The 16,819-nt window shown below is 31.1% G+C and overlaps 2 protein-coding genes across 2 annotated transcripts; one reads left to right on the top strand and one right to left on the bottom strand.

Moving 5' to 3' along the window:
- Positions 1-7,044: 7,044 nt before the first annotated feature.
- On the top strand, positions 7,045-11,520 carry LOC107023422 (ethylene receptor 2-like). Its single transcript, XM_015224112.2, has 3 exons — positions 7,045-7,537; positions 7,961-9,771; positions 10,327-11,520. Exons 2-3 carry the CDS (start codon positions 8,029-8,031, stop codon positions 10,867-10,869), a joined length of 2,286 nt encoding a protein of 761 aa, XP_015079598.1. The 5' UTR covers positions 7,045-7,537; positions 7,961-8,028; the 3' UTR covers positions 10,870-11,520.
- A 3,782-nt stretch (positions 11,521-15,302) lies between these two features.
- On the bottom strand, positions 15,303-16,001 carry LOC107022551 (uncharacterized protein At4g14450, chloroplastic-like). Its single transcript, XM_015223140.2, has one exon. The coding sequence runs from the start codon at positions 15,861-15,863 to the stop codon at positions 15,516-15,518; it is 348 nt and encodes a 115-aa protein (XP_015078626.1). The 5' UTR covers positions 15,864-16,001; the 3' UTR covers positions 15,303-15,515.
- Positions 16,002-16,819: the final 818 nt, after the last annotated feature.

Below are 16,819 nucleotides of genomic sequence, written 5' to 3'. Positions count from 1 at the left end.
AACTAATCAGTTAATTAGAAGTCTCAAATGTACTAGCACTGCATTTTTGATGCAGTTATCGGTTCTCCCGAGAGATCACAATTGCCGCGAGCAAATATATTGATGACGAGGAAGGCTTTTTATTTAATTCGTCTTTTAAAAAAAAATAAAATTTATAGAGTGTTATAACAAAAAAATAAAAAAGGACAATCGCTAAGATTGAATCCAAAAAGATAGGTAACAAATAACAAAAAGATTCATCTTTTCTTCATTTTTCAACAATATTTATCTATGTACAATATTGACAGAAAAATTGAATGCGTACATTTTGAATAATTAAATTAAAAATGTAATTAAATTTATGTATTAGATATTTAAAATAGTTTCTTTCTATAAAATAGTAATCTTAATATGAAAACACATTGATATTTGTCCTTTTTGGTAGTTTAACTCTCAAAAATACTTTTTAAGAAAAATTAGTCAAACACAATTTGCTTATCAAAAACACTTTTAAAATGAATTTGTCAAACACAAATTGTTCTTTTACAAGCACTTTTCTGAAAAATTTATTTTAAAAACGCGCTTCCAAAAAAACAGACTGACAAAGTCTTGTAAAATGATTTGAAGGAAAAGTTTTTAATGCTGAGTGTAAACATGAAAAAATATCATTATTTTTTCTTGATATGTCAAAAGTGACAAACAAAAATAAAACTCTATTTTTAAAAAAATTAACAAATAAAGTGAACAAATGAAGTACTATTTAGTTGCACAATTGCAATCATAAGGTTGTATTAAGCTATAAGAATGAAAATTATTTACATAAGACTAAAAGTTTATATTAAACAAATAAGAGACTGTATAATTGATAGTAAATAAAATATTTTAGATATATTTTATCTTTTGAAAATCTATTAATCAACAAACTCCAAACATATGCTCTCAACAAATATTGTAAAAAATAATTGAGTTATGTATTTAAAATTAGTATGTATTAATTAAATTTATAATAGAAAATAAAAAGTACAAAATTTCTATAAACATACACGTTTATAAAAAGTTAATACTATAAATATAATATCATAAATTATAAAAATATTTGACAAAAAAAAAATCTATCAAGTCTAACAAAAAAAAAAATCTTGTAATGTAAAATATCAAATCAGTATTACTAAAACAAATGAAAATATAAAATAAGTTCTAAATTTGAAAGAAATTCGATGTACTCTTATTTCAAATTTCAACATAACGTACATAAATGTGTCTTAAAAGAAAAGAAAAACGTAAAAATATATAACCTTATCTAACAACGAAGTTTCCTTTAATTTAAAAATTAGAATGTTAACAAAATTATGCTAATGAAAAAATAATTATAAAATAAATAAATATTGATAATACAAGAAATCTCATGAAATTGCAAGAAGTAAAAGTTGAGAATGAGAAGGAAATGAAATATAAATAATATAAAATAAAAAAATCCATTTTAGATAATAAAAATAAAAAGAATTTAAACTATAGGTTTTCAGTCAAACCTCCAATTTCACCATTGAGGTCAAACTTTTGGCGTTGACATATAATAGCTTTCATCGATGAAGCCCTTTCCTCCATTGAGTTCTTAAATTCTCCAATTATAAAGTTAGAATTCCCCCATTGAGTTAGAATTTTCTTCCATGTCATGAGTTTTTTTAAAATTTTGAGTTTATTTAATTAGTTTATTGATTATTATGCATGAATAATATAATTCATGATTTTAAGATGAATTCTCATGAAGTCAATTTTTTGAGTTAATTGATGATTGAAAGTGAATATTTAACAATAAAAGGTGAATTATGAAATTATTCATGTTTTTTGAAATTGAGGAGAGATATAATGTGGTTAAAGCATATATGTTAAAGCATAAAAGCATATATGTTGTTATTGTGGTTAATTGTTGTGAAAGGGGTGCTCACATTATTACTTCATGCATGAAGGTGAAAGGTCTTCTCGCATAAAGGATTCTAATGTTGAAAGGTCTTTTCACCTACAATGAATCAAAGACAAGGAGTCATCCTAAGAATAAGGCAAACAGTGAATGCCCATGACGAGAGGCGATTACCCATGTCAACATGATGTAAGAACTAGAAACGATTATTCAAGTCCTTAAAGAAAATATGAATAAGAATAATAGATAATTCGTGAGAGTTATGCTTAACACCGAGTGGATAAGTGGTAATTACCCATGTTTCATAAATTATGTGCCAACATAGAATTGTCTAGATAGATCACAATAACAAGTGGATCTATGTAAGCTAGAAAGTTCAAGTCTTATCTTGGCAAGTAGGAGACCCCGTATCGATGTGGAAGATACCAGATTCCATGGTAATAGCTCACATGGTCTTACATGTCGGTGAAAGGTTAATTGTACCACATTAATGAAGGTTACTTAAAGGAGTATGTTACATGTCTTTAAGATTATTATTTTTTTGCATTAACCATGTTTTATGACTTATGTCTTCTAAACCTCTTTATATATCATGTTTTGGCTTGATCATAGCATTCCATGAAGATATCTCCTTTTAAGCATGATTTTAAATGTATTATGCATAACTACCGTACTTGATACATATTTGTACTAACACATATTCTTGCCTATATTTTCTCAGATAGATTCACACTTTCGTGGCTAGTGATCTCATTTAGAAGATTGAAGATTGGAGACTCTCATCACCCGAGGACCGAGCTTTGATTTCCCTTTTGTTTTTACTTTTTAGTTTTCAGACTTGATGTACAGATTGCGTCCTGATTAATCATATGTATTAGATGTATTTTGAGATGATATTTAGACTTTCACTTTACTCTATAAAACTTTTCTATATTGAAATGTCTTTTAAATTATTTTATTCTATTATCTTGTATGATAAATAGTAAGTGGCTTGTATCGGGCCTCTCTAGGTCTTATATGTCATCTTACACCTAGGGGCTACATTTGGTCAAGACAAACTATCCCATCATCTTCCTATTCGTTGCTAGGAAGACTTTCTTAACTATAAATAGTAGTGGTCTTCATATGTTTTTGGGTACACACAAGAAAATATAGAATGCATAAAAATTAGTAAAAAAAAAAGAGTTCTTATTAGTTGAAGAGATATGTTTTTAGTGGAGTTTTAGACTCAACTTTTGACCAAAGTTTGTTGAGTTGAACTTTGTGATTAGGTTGTTGTATCCTGGAGGGAAAAAGAAAAGGACTACCGCTGAACTTGTGAAAACATTTATTGTAGTGATCAGTTTGAATCTTCTTAAAGCGAGATATTTGCGCTTCAACTGGAAGCTAGGTTTTATTTCTTCATTTTTTTTCCAATTGTAATCTTGTAATTTTTTATTAGCAGGAACAATCTATAGAAGAAGGATGATTGTGCAAGCGCGATATATATGCGCGACAAGTCTCACTCATGCAAATTTCATTCGTATATGTGACACAATTGTCACTCTTGTAAAGAGAAAAGACATAAAAGCACCACTGAAATTGTTTTGAATTTTTAAAAAGACACTTTAACTTTGCGGACATCCTATTACCCCCTTAAACAATTTTAAAGTGTTGTAAATACCCCATTTTTTAACCATCCCACTTGCAAGAAAAGAAGTTCAATCACGCACCAATTATAATCTGTCACGTATTAATTTTTATTTTTATTTTTCTTATTTTATCAACTTCATTTTCTTTTTCCTTTTCTCTTTCTTCTTCTTTCTTTTTCTCTTTCTTTCTTCTTTCTTTAGTCTCTTTCTTCTTCTTCTTCATTACCCTCCTTTGTTCTCTTTCTTCTTCTTCATCTTCATAACCAAATTCTCCACGTACTACCATTTTCGTCAATTCACTTTTAATTAGTCAATTGAGATCTGAACTTGATATTACTAGTTTGAATTTTTTTTAAGATGTGTCAATTTAATGAGTTATTTCTGTTAAAGCATCTATTATAAATAGTTTTTTTTTATTCTATTTGTCAATAATATTTTTTCCCAAACTCTAACTCATATTATTAAAGCATCATTGAGGAAGATGATAAGGTAAATTTGTGTTAATGATATTTGATCTGCCATTAATTAAGTTTAACACATTTGAGGCAATTGTAACCCAATTTGAGGAAGATGATGAGGTAAATAATTAATAAAGAAAATGATTGAAACGTGACACTTTTCAATTGATTTTTGACAGTAAAAGTGGACCTTCACGCGCGTAATGTGTGTGTTCACAAACATGGTGAGAAAATAAATCAAAATGTTTTTTTACAAAAATATTCAATACTTTTGTGGGGTAATAGGATGTCTGCAAAATTAAGATGTTCTTTAAAAAATTCGAAACAACTTTAATAGTACTTTTATGTCTTTTCTCCTCTTGTAAATAATATTCATGCATGTATGGCATGTTTATTTGCTTACTCATCATCAACATCGATACATATCATGTGTGCTAACATGTGTCACTTATACACATCAATATACTAATAAATGTCATACAAACTAACACATACTTACGTTTCTATCAAAATGATAAAGTTATGATATATCTCTAAATTATTCTACAATTTCTATCAAATGATACGTTATTTAATTGCCTTTAAAATTATCCATAAATTTTAATCGACATTCATTTATTAGTCCATTAATTAATTAAATCAAACTTAGTCACGTATATATCTTATACATTTTGTACAATTTTTTAAAAAGAAAACGGGGAAAGGAAATGAGAAATGGAGAGAAAATTATAATGAGGGGAATCGAGCTCGTATCAGTAAAGTGAAATTTAGGTAATCAATCAACTAAGTTACTAAGATTTTTATCTTTTGGGATGATTTGGTTGTTGGTTAGGAAGAAAATTATCAACTAGCTAATAGGAAAAAGAACTTGATATACCCCTCAATTTTGCGATTTAGAGTTGATTCACCCCTCTTTATAAAATAAGCTCATATATGTTCTGTCATTACACAAATGACTCTAATATACCGTTTCAGTCTAACTGAAGTGAATCTTTTTTAATCTATTTATTTATTTTGGGAATTTATTATTTTGATAGTCAAAATTATTTTTCACTCATTTTCTCGTAAAATTATCATAGATGCCCAATTTTATTTTTTTCTTTTTACATAAATTAAAATATAGCTGCATAAAACTTATTTTTATTTTTTTCTTACTTTTTTCTCTTTTTTATATCTACACTTTTTTCTTTTCATTTTTCATATTTTTATACTAAAAGATAAAATAAAAAATTGAAATAACAATTAAAAAAACTCATATAATTATAAGTAAATAGAAAATTACAAATATCTAAAGCATACATTAGCCGTTGAATCAAAAGAAGTAAAAAAAAAAAAACGGGCAAGAAAGACTAGATATACCTCTAAACTTTGCTACAATAATCATCTCCACATGATTTTTTTTTTCCAAAAAAATTAATTTAGAGTTATTTCTTTCATTTTCCTTAAATGAAAAAGATACATATATATATAAGTCATATTTATAACGATAGAAATATATGAATCGTTTTTATAATAATAAAAATATATATAAACTATTTTTATAATATGGTATTATCAATTTATTTTTCCTAATTAATGATATATTTGGTAAATGGTAACTTTTAGCTGCTTCGTATAAAAATTAACATATCAAATAGGGTATTTGATGATTTTACATATTTAAAAAAAAGTTTGAATAAATTTATATTTATTTATTATAAAAATAAAATATAAAATAATCAATGCAAAATATTAAATGCTCTCTTTACTTGCAGTTACAAAGCTCTAATCAAGGGTTTCAATAGGATGATTTGATCGGATATTCTTAAAAATATATGCCATTTTATTTTTGAAGTATTTTATAATCAATTAAAATTAAATTTTTTTATAACTATATCGATTTTTCTTTACTATCGATAAGATTATAATTCTCAAATACATAATCTTGCAAATGTGAAATTGTTATACTTGAATATTTATTATATTCCTTAAAAAACACCCCTAAAATTAATTAAGCAAATTATCTTCAAAAAAGTTAAATTCATCGAAAAGAATCCACCCATATAGCATGAAATAGCGCAAAATGGGGGAAAATAGAGTAATACGAGTGGTACCATTTAATTGTAATTAAAGTTTTACTTATTAGTAGGTATGTTTATTTTAGGTGCAATACTTATGGAGAAGTATAAATAGAAATGTACCTAAAATATCTTTAAATTTTTCATAAATTGTTAACGTAAAATATTTTTAAATTTTTATAAATTGTTTGTGTAATTTTTATTTTTGGACTGTTGATAATTTTACAAAAATATCTTTTTATTTTTTTTGACTAAATTTAGATATACCTCTTCAACATGACATAATAAGTCATCTGAAACTCTGATAGAAACATAAATTCTTGATAGAAAATGAAGAACAATATTGAAAAAATCACTATATTTGACGAGAATTGGATACATCTCTCTCATATTGTAAAATCAAAAGAATAAATAAATTTAACTAGTCAACTATGGAGGTATTTTCAAAACAATCAATAATTTAAAAATAAACTTAATAATTCACGTTAAATTTAAGAGTATTTTTATTTCTTTCAACAATAAAAATAAATTTTGGTGCTCTGTATCTCAAACGGCGAAATTTCAGCTTCACCTCCGTTTTTGCCCCGTTTCCATTGGCCCCCTCCGGCCAACCAGTATGTCTGCGATACTGTTTCGTATGAATTTTCTACACGCGCCACCGTTAGCGCGTGCATTTTCGTCCATTGGCACGTGGGCTATTACATTCCTCTCTCTCTAGGTGGATACGTCAAAAATATATATTATTCCCCGGTATCTATGTAGAGATGGAGAGAGAAAGATGGCAATAGATTTTGAAAGAATTAAATAAAATAATAATAATGGAGTCTAATAGATGGAAAAAATGACTACTTTATTGTGCAAAAGTGCGTCTAAGTTCTCTTCATGTAAGGTCTATGGCCCCCACCTACCCCCCACCCCCTTCCTTTAGATTCTTCTCCTTTGCTTCCATTTTCTTCTTTCCTACAGCAAACAACGGCGACAACAAAACCTCTTCTTTATCTCTCTTCTTTCTCTCTCTATATCTATATATAAATATATGGGTTATAATGGCAGTCTCTTTTTCTCTACTAGTACTAGTACAAGACACTTGCGTATTTTAATTCTTTCAGAATATTAGAAGTTTCATTAGTAAGAATATTGAGAGCTTTTTTTTTTTTTTGAAAAAAAGGGAAGTGATGAAGTGAAAACCCTGATTTGCCCCTTAATCACCTCTAGTTCTGTGGTGGTCGGGGTGGGGTTGGTGCCGGAGATCGGAAAAAACTGAAAACAGGTTGCAATGTGGTAGCGGTTTATTTAATCAGGTTGTGGGTGCATTGGGTTTTTGGTTAATTTGGGTTTGTTGATGATACCAATGCATGTGAGGGGAAATGGAGTTTCGGATAAGAAGAAGATGATGCCTATTCTTGGGATCTGCATGTGGGGGAACCATAAGATCTCAGTATTGGATTGGTTTTGCTCTCCAAGAGAGGATGTCTATATTTATTCTTTCTTCTGGTAATCATGCTCTGCAATTTCTTTTCTGGTTTTACTTTGAATTTCATGTTTATTTTAATGGTTTAACTTGATCTGCTTTTTGTATTTTGGTGATTATGGGTTGACGTGCATAGTGGATTTATGACTCCGGATGAATAAAATAATTTTTTTGATTTTGCAAGTTAATATTCTTTTTTCAACTTGTAGGACTAGTTTTTGTCTTTGAGACTGTGCTCTTGGGAAATTATGTTTATATATTATTGCAAGTGGATGTTGGTGCATGCATTTGTTTCTATTCTTGTATGTAATGATGTCATGATGCCATTTTTTAATCTATTATATTAAATTTAAAGGTGTTTTCATGTTCTTGGCTAAGAAATTGTTGAACTGGAAATGAAATTGACAACTTGTTTCATGCATATGTGGTTTTGTTGGATATTTCAGGTTTATGATTAGCGTTGGTGCTGAAATGATGATTTAATATAGTAAATGGGCTGAAGACGACTTGCTCAATGTTGAGGACGTTAGCATCAGCTTTGTTGGTTTTGTCCTTCTTTGTTTCCTTATCAGCTGCTGATAATGGTTTCCCGCGATGTAACTGTGATGATGAGGGATTTTGGAGCATTGAGAGTATCTTAGAGTGCCAAAAGATTAGTGATCTCTTTATTGCGATTGCGTATTTTTCCATCCCAATTGAGCTCCTTTACTTTGTCAGTTGTTCTAACTTTCCATTCAAATGGGTGCTCTTCCAATTTATTGCATTCATTGTTCTGTGTGGGATGACTCATTTGCTCAATTTCTGGACTTACTATGGCCAACACCCGTTTCAGCTTATGCTTGCTTTAACCATTTTTAAAGTCCTCACTGCACTGGTATCCTTCGCCACGGCTATAACCCTTATCACCCTCTTTCCTATGCTGCTTAAAATCAAGGTGAGGGAATTTATGCTGAAAAAGAAGACTTGGGATCTTGGTAGAGAAGTTGGATTAATAAAGATGCAAAAAGAAGCTGGATGGCATGTTCGGATGCTTACACAGGAGATTCGAAAGTCACTTGACCGTCATACAATTCTCTACACAACTCTGGTGGAGCTATCCAAGACGCTGGATTTGCACAACTGTGCTGTTTGGAAGCCCAATGAGAATAAAACTGAGATGAACCTAATTCATGAGCTGAGAGACAGTAGCTTTAATAGCGCGTATAATTTACCTATCCCGAGAAGTGATCCAGATGTTATACAGGTTAAGGAGAGTGACGGAGTAAAGATACTTGATGCCGACTCCCCACTTGCTGTTGCGAGTAGTGGAGGGAGTAGGGAACCAGGAGCTGTGGCTGCAATTAGGATGCCGATGCTTAAAGTGTCGAACTTCAAAGGTGGAACTCCTGAACTTGTCCCAGAATGTTATGCAATACTGGTTTTGGTTCTACCTAGTGAACAAGGTAGATCGTGGAGCAGCCAGGAAATTGAGATAGTCAGGGTTGTGGCTGATCAGGTTGCTGTGGCTCTGTCCCATGCTGCAATTCTTGAAGAGTCCCAGCATATGAGAGAAACATTGGAAGAGCAAAACCGAGCTCTGCAACAAGCAAAGCAGGATGCACTTAGGGCGAGTCAAGCAAGGAATGCATTTCAGATGGTTATGAGCCATGGTCTGAGAAGACCCATGCACTCAATATTGGGTCTGCTCTCCTTGTTGCAAGATGAGAAATTGGGTAATGAGCAGCGGCTTCTTGTGGATTCAATGGTTAAAACCAGTAATGTCGTGTCAACCCTAATAGATGATGTGATGGATACTTCAACAAAGGACAGCGGTAGATTCCCTTTGGAGATGAGATATTTTCAGCTACATTCCATGATAAAAGAAGCTGCTTGTCTTGCCAAGTGTTTGTGTGCTTATAGGGGTTATAATATTTCCATTGAGGTTGACAAATCTTTGCCAAATCATGTTCTCGGTGATGAAAGAAGAGTTTTTCAAGTTATTCTTCATATGGTTGGAAATCTTTTGAAGGACCCCAATGGAGGTCTTCTCACATTTAGGTTTCTCCCAGAAAGTGTAAGTAGGGAAGGCCTTGGTGGAGCATGGAGAACAAGGAGGTCAAACTCATCTCGTGATAATGCCTATATCAGGTTTGAAGTTGGAATAAGCAATAATCATTCTCAGCCAGAGGGGACCACGTTGCCACATTACAGGCCAAAACGCTGCAGTAAGGAGATGGATGAAGGCTTGAGTTTCACTGTGTGCAGAAAGCTGGTTCAGGTATTCTATTGCTAATACCAGCATCTGAGTATGTATATTCTGGAGTTTATAAACCAAAACTGTTTCATTTGGTTCTAATCCCTTCTTTCTGTGGTTAATAGTACACTCAACTTTGATAAAATCATTCTGTTATTAGGTTAAAAGAGAAAAAAAGATAGTATTACAAAGGAAAAATGATATTTGAGCCTGACTAGTTTTTAAATTTCTACTGCAATTGGATGAGACCTTTTAAATTGTGATTTCTGGATGGCGTTAACTACTACAATTTCCATGTCAATGAAGATAAAGCAATGCATGACCTTGATTGCCTGTCATGTAATTAAATATGTCGTTTTCCTTGTGACTGAGAAATATGATACTAATGTTGCTTAAGCTGTTTCTTGCGGAACTTTTAATCCCCATTTGTTTGGGAATGAAATCTGAAACCACTCATACAAGTTGGTAGTACCGTAGTACTTGTTCTCTTTTTTCTCCCTTCGATTATAATTTAAGTGCATATAGCTGTGATTTGGGGTAGGCACTAACATCTTTCTGGTATGCAAATATGATGAACAGTTGATGCAAGGAGACATCTGGGTAATCCCAAATCCAGAAGGTTTTGATCAAAGCATGGCTGTCGTTCTTGGGCTTCAACTGCGGCCATCAATTGCCATAGGCATTCCTGAATATGGGGAATCTTCTGATCATTCGCATCCACCTTCACTCCTCCAGGGTGTTAAAGTTCTGTTAGCAGATTATGATGACGTGAATAGAGCGGTAACAAGTAAGCTACTTGAAAAATTGGGATGCAGTGTTTCTGCAGTTTCATCTGGACGTGACTGTATTGGTGTTCTTAGCCCTGCTGTATCCTCATTCCAAATCGTCCTTTTGGATCTTCACCTGCCTGATTTGGATGGCTTCGAAGTAACCATGAGAATTCGGAAGTTTGGTAGCCGCAACTGGCCATTGATAGTTGGTTTAACTGCGACTGCTGATGAAAATGTTACTGGAAGATGCCTGCAGATTGGAATGAATGGACTTATTCGTAAACCAGTGCTATTGCCAGGTATTGCTGATGAGCTTCAAAGGGTTCTGCTACGGGGAAGTAGAATGATGTAATTGATGTTGACGGTGCCTTATAGGAGTGGAGTTTATAAGGCAGGGCTTCATCAACCACCTAATGCTAGATGTTCAAACGAAATTGCTTGGACCACTTCCCACCCCTGAAGATTCCAGCATACAGATGTAACATACATACAATCTTTGAAATCAAAATGGTACAGAAAATATATCGTCTTTTCTACTCTCATAAAAGCCCTCAGCTCTAAAGGATTTGAGCCAGGTTTGCCCATTCTACATGTGTTATTGAGCTTAGCCACTCAGAATTTAACTAATCTGTTGTTAGAACTGAAGTATATACTGTTGAGAAATGACTCCAGAATAGCTCCATTTCTAAGTGTTCTGGAGCACTATTCTTGCTATTAGATTTGCATTTGCAGGAATATTTATTGCCAATTGAAAATTTTGGGTGAAGAATGTTCAAAAGGCTGGTCTAAAATGTAGGCTTATATTGAATATGCATTCACAGTTATACTAAGATACTTCATAAGATGAAACTAAACATACTTCTAAAATGCTTACCAGAAAAGTTATTCTAGATTGAGTGTTTACCTTGTGTCCAAGGGGAATCCACTTAGCACCCTTTATTCATGTATGTACACTATACTATATGTCAACAAATCCTTGTTTAAACAATTATGAGCTTCCCTAGTACCTTTTTCTCGATTGTTAAGGTTGTAAGTGGAGGATGCTTACCATCTGATCATCCCCCTTTTTTTTATATGTTGACTATAATCTTTATCCAAGTTAAATCCACTTAGTTTCCTTCCGAGTGTGTTTGATATGGAGGAAAACATTTTTTCATGTCTGGTTGGACAAAATTTCGGCGAATGTTTTCTTTAGGAAAAATAGTTTTTTAAGGGGAAAATAACTTTATAAAAGAGTGAAGTAAAGAAAACAAGTTTCACAAGTGATATTTTTATGTTTATTGTATTCTCTCCTTCCGCCCAATGTCCCTTTTTTACTTACTTTCCAAACAGTAGAAAATAAGTTATAAGGAAAATATTTTCCTTCGTAGCAAACAAATCCAAATCCGTGTTCACTTTTTTTTATAAAAAAAAAAATAGTGGATCCCCATTATTCAAACCAATTCATCTTTAATCTATTAAAACTTAGATTGCTATATAACTCGAATTGACTTATGAGAAATTGACAAAATATTTTGATTTGTTAGTTAAAGTCATAATAAAAAAAATAATTTATTAGCTACTAATATTTGTGAAAAGAATAATTAAAGCAATTAAGCTTTGTAAAATTGGTTGGATTGAGTCTTGACTCGTTATATAATTCATTACTTAATTCTTTTCGATTTAACCCGTTTTATTCCAAACAAAATTGGGTTGAATTAGGTTAAGCTTGACCCGGTTGTTGTCTTAACCTATTATGACCTGTCCAAATTTCATCCAACTCAAGAATAACTTCTATCTTGTTAGAAGAGAGAAACCAAGGCGTTTGGTTTTGGGGGCTAGCTTAGGCGAAGGGTCGTTAGGAGCATATCTTTCGTTGAAAAATTACGTAGTTAACTACGAGAATTAAATATTAGCTATTAGTTTAATTTTGGAATTTTTGAACTTTGTCACGTTAAGCAACTCATGTGTAGTGCATGTTCTATATATGTTGGATAATTTTGGATATGGCTAAAAAGCTCATTTTCCAACTTACATCATATCCAAGGCATGGGTATTTTGCATGTAAGCCCATTCCTCAGTTTTGTGTGCATTCATTTGATTGTTTTTTTTCTCAAACTTAAAGACAAAACTAGAGACCCATGCATGAATTTAGATACGTACACGCTACATGCATTCTCCCTTCTTCCCCATTTATTTTTCTTGTAAACATCGATATGCCTTGGCCTTTACCATAAACCAATAAACAAAACAAACTACACACTTCAACGTCTCTTTCTGAAAAACTCATCAAGAAAAAAGATATGATAGTTTTCATCTATGAAAACACTTCAATTTTTTAACAATAATAAAAAAGCATTATATGTGTTGTTAAAAAATAAATTATATTGTTCGTTTCAATTTTTAATTTAAGACTATAAAGGTCAAATTATTATTTTTTACTTTCTTACATATTAAACTTCAAACTCCCTATTAAGTTGAAGTAAGTTTAGCTTACTTCTTCATCTTTTGATATTATAGTTCACACGCAACTTCACTTGGGTTTCAACTCATGATAATATCACTCCCATTTATTACTACTAAAATAAATACCATGGGTTTATCTTCGTAGAAAATGAAATTCCTATTTTATATAATTTTGTGTAACATTGTAAAAGTCTATATAAACACTTCATATACCTTTTTATACAAGACTTAGTATATTACTAGATACGAAAGTGCCGGCCCAATATATGTTATTTTATTTATTTTAATTTTACAATTTTGTCAATCAATTAATTTTATAAATATATTATAAAACATTACTTTTTAAATAATATATGTGACACGTGTAATGATTTAAGAGTCCTAATTTGTAAGCAGCCACGATAAACCTGAAATGACTAAATTATCCTCAAACTTAATAAATATTTACGAAAAACACACACGTCGACCGAGACATCGACGTGTGTGCTTAGTCCCTTTTATATATTAGTAGTTGATGTACAACAATGGTATATATCGTTGTATAAGCACGGTTGCAAACAAAAATGGGCTATAATATTAGTGTAACGTAAAAAATAGAGCTATTCATGTAATATTTTGTGTTAAGCTTTATATTTTTGAAAAAATATCCCGTTGTATGCTGGTGCCAAAATGTTTTTTTTTATTATTTGTTATTAATCTCTCCATTTCATCATTTACTTGATTATATATAAGGATAAACTATATATATCTACTTGTTTTCACTTTTGACACAACCCGAAATTTAATGGGCCACAATTGATACTCGGTGAATTGGCCCGGCCCACAAACTAAGGAAAAGGCTGAGAACCTTTTGTAAAAATAAACTTTATATTATAAATAAATAAAATCCTTCCGTTCTTAAATTTAAAAAAAAAAAAAACATTGGTGTTAATTATACAATGTTCAAACTAAACTTGACATTCGATTTCAAAATTTGATAAAAGAAATACTTCGAACTTGTTTTCAAATTCCATTTCTATAAATTCGAAATAAAATGTTACCTTCACTTCTCCATGAAAAAAAAAAATAAATTTTACTGTCGTAAATTTCATATAAAGTGAAAGTATATTAAAAATTTGATCAAAATTTTTCTAATAGACATTTTGGTAATAATACGTATTGTCTTTATCAATATTATTTGAGTGTAGCGTACCAAATTTGCACTCATATTTCCAATGTACTTTCCGCATTTTCTAGAAACTCAACGAGGAAGAAAATTAAAAGATGTGTTACATACACTGTTGCCTACCATTTTCATTTGACCAAAAACAAGTTTTGTTTTGTATTTAGAAGCTTCGAATCGTTTAATTTCTGGATATTTCTACACTAAATTCGTCAAAAATCACTTATTTGCAAATTGTCAAACATTAATTGGTCACAGGAATTTTTTGTTTTGATAGAGACAATCAAAAACCAAATGAAGAAAGCTGACAAACTGCATTTATTTATTACGAAAAAAAAAACTGAGTCATATTAATATTGACAACCTTAAGTTTTAGCTAATCAATCAAAACCATACAAAAAAATCATGGTTTCGATAAAAAAAGAGTGTACAATAGAAATACACATAAATTCAACGAAATAAGTACACATAAATTTAACGAAAAATTTAATTTTATATATTGAGTTGATTAGTTCATTTAATTGGACTTCAAATGATGAGTCGTTCATTGGATGCCTTTTATCCTTTGAAAAGTTTGTTAACATATCAAATCATCAAGTAGAGAAGCCAATGGGATCTCGTTTTTACTTATGTGTTAGGGATTGAAAATAATAGTGATGAGATTAAAAAAATATACTTTCTCCGTTTAAAAAGGAATAATTTTCTTTCCTTTTTAGTCTATTTCAAAAGAAATGACTTTTTTAATTATTTTTTTTGATAATATTTTAATTTCATCTTTTCACGTGATATATTTAAGATCACAAAAAGAACAATTTTATATATTTAAATAAGTTATTCCATATACATGATGGGATAAGTTATGCCTAGCTAACTCAGTATATGGATAAGTTATCCTAGCTAACCCAGGATAACTTATTCTTTGTAATATGCAAATAGCCATCATAATATTGATGTTACTCTCATCCAAAAAGTAGAATATATATACTCTTCACTCCAATAAGTTCACGATTATATTTGTCTTTTTTCCAAACTAATTTCATTTCATCTCCAGGTTGGCTCAGATGGTGGAGCAAGCTGAGTAAAAAAACACTTTTGCCTACCTTTTAACACCAAGTTGTTTATCAACATTTTACCTTTAATGCCAAGTTCTTAAACTTCATTGGAGGGAGAAGGTGAGATTAGCATTAATTGAGTATCCTTTTGTCATTGGTAATCAAAGCTTGTTAATTATACAGATTGTAGAGACAGAACAAGGGCTAAATCACTAGAGATTATTAACAGAAATACTAAAACTAAATCTTACATTTGCCCCTGCAATTTATCAAATCGCCAATTACAAATCAGATTGTATCAACATCTACCCTAACATTAAGATCCAGATCTATAAATTCTCATCGTCTATCGGAGCTCCCTGCACATACAAATGGCACCAATGGAGCCGGCTCGTAGCAGAACGGCGACGCCGGATGCTGCCACTTCTTAAACACCATTACCGGCTTCTCCGTATGCTCTTTCTTCACCTCTTCCTTTTGAACCGAGCTGGAGAAAGCATTTATCGCCGCCTTCAAGTTGTCCGATTCAGGAGACGTCGGAGAAGTTATCAGCGGCGACAGAAGCGGTATCGCAACATTCCAATCGGTTGCTCGATCTACCTGTATCGACGCCGGCGCTCTGCGCTGTAACCGGCTTGGTTTGCGCCGGTCGCCGGAAGAAGAAATGAGTGGTTTGTTGTCTGCCATAGAGAGATTTAGGGTTGCAGAGAAGGGAAGAAAGGTATAAATAGGGGCATGTGGAAGGCACGATGCGGAGGGAGTTAAAGCGGAAAAAGGAATGGATAGAGATTCAGTCAAAGGTCAAAGAAACGGAACCACAGAAAAGGAGAGAGTTTCTCTATACAAAAGCAGTATTTTATGTGACGTTATTCGCACACAAACTTTAACATCTTATTTTATTCTCCCTATGTCACATTTTTTTTTTTTTTAATAAAATCATTTTGGATGTATTGAAAAATTTGTATGATTACAAGAGCATCAGTAGTGACTAATACACTCAATATAATTTTAAAAGATAAAACTTGAGGATAATATAATTTTAAAAGATAAAACTCGAGGATAATAGAGTATACACCACAACATACTATAGTAAATTATTACTAAATTGAAAATAGGTGGATTATAAAATATTATTATTTTATAGAGATATGATTTAATTGTAAATTAATATTTTCTCTGTTTAAAAAAGAATGATCTTCTTAACTTTTTAGTCTGTTTAAAAAAAATGACTCTTTCTTTTTTTGGTAACATTTTAATTTCAGTTTTCCACGTGGTTTAAGGTCACAAGAGTAAGAGTATGTTTGGTAGGAAGGAAACATTTTCCCGAAAATGTTTTCCAATTTTCTCATGTTTGGTTGGGACAAAAGTTTTGGAAAATGTTTTTCAAATCAACTCATTTTCTTCAAAATTAAGAAAATGATTTTCCTTCAAAAATTAACAAACATTTTCCAAAATTATCCTCCAATTTAAAATTACATTTTTTATTGGGGAAAAACAACAATTTTAGAAAAGTATTTTCAATTTTAAAATTTTAATTTTTTACCTGATCACCGGCCACCCCTCAACCCCACCCCCTCCCCAAAAAATTAATTTTGCTTTTTAAAAATATTTTCAACTTCAAAATTTTATTTTTAAACTCCTAC

This window comes from Solanum pennellii, chromosome 6 (genome assembly GCF_001406875.1).
Source record: "Solanum pennellii chromosome 6, SPENNV200".
In the NCBI taxonomy this organism is placed as follows: Eukaryota; Viridiplantae; Streptophyta; class Magnoliopsida; order Solanales; family Solanaceae; genus Solanum; species Solanum pennellii.
Note: the sequence above shows the minus strand (reverse complement) of the source record. Positions and strands in the feature narration are given on the sequence as shown.

Coding starts and splice junctions, on each gene's coding strand:
- LOC107023422 (XM_015224112.2), top strand. CDS start 8,029: ATGTTGAGGACGTTAGCATCAGCTTTGTTGGTTTTGTCCTTCTTTGTT. Junction 9,772..10,326: donor TGTGCAGAAAGCTGGTTCAG/GTATTCTATTGC, acceptor TATGATGAACAG/TTGATGCAAGGAGACATCTG.
- LOC107022551 (XM_015223140.2), bottom strand. CDS start 15,863: ATGGCAGACAACAAACCACTCATTTCTTCTTCCGGCGACCGGCGCAAA.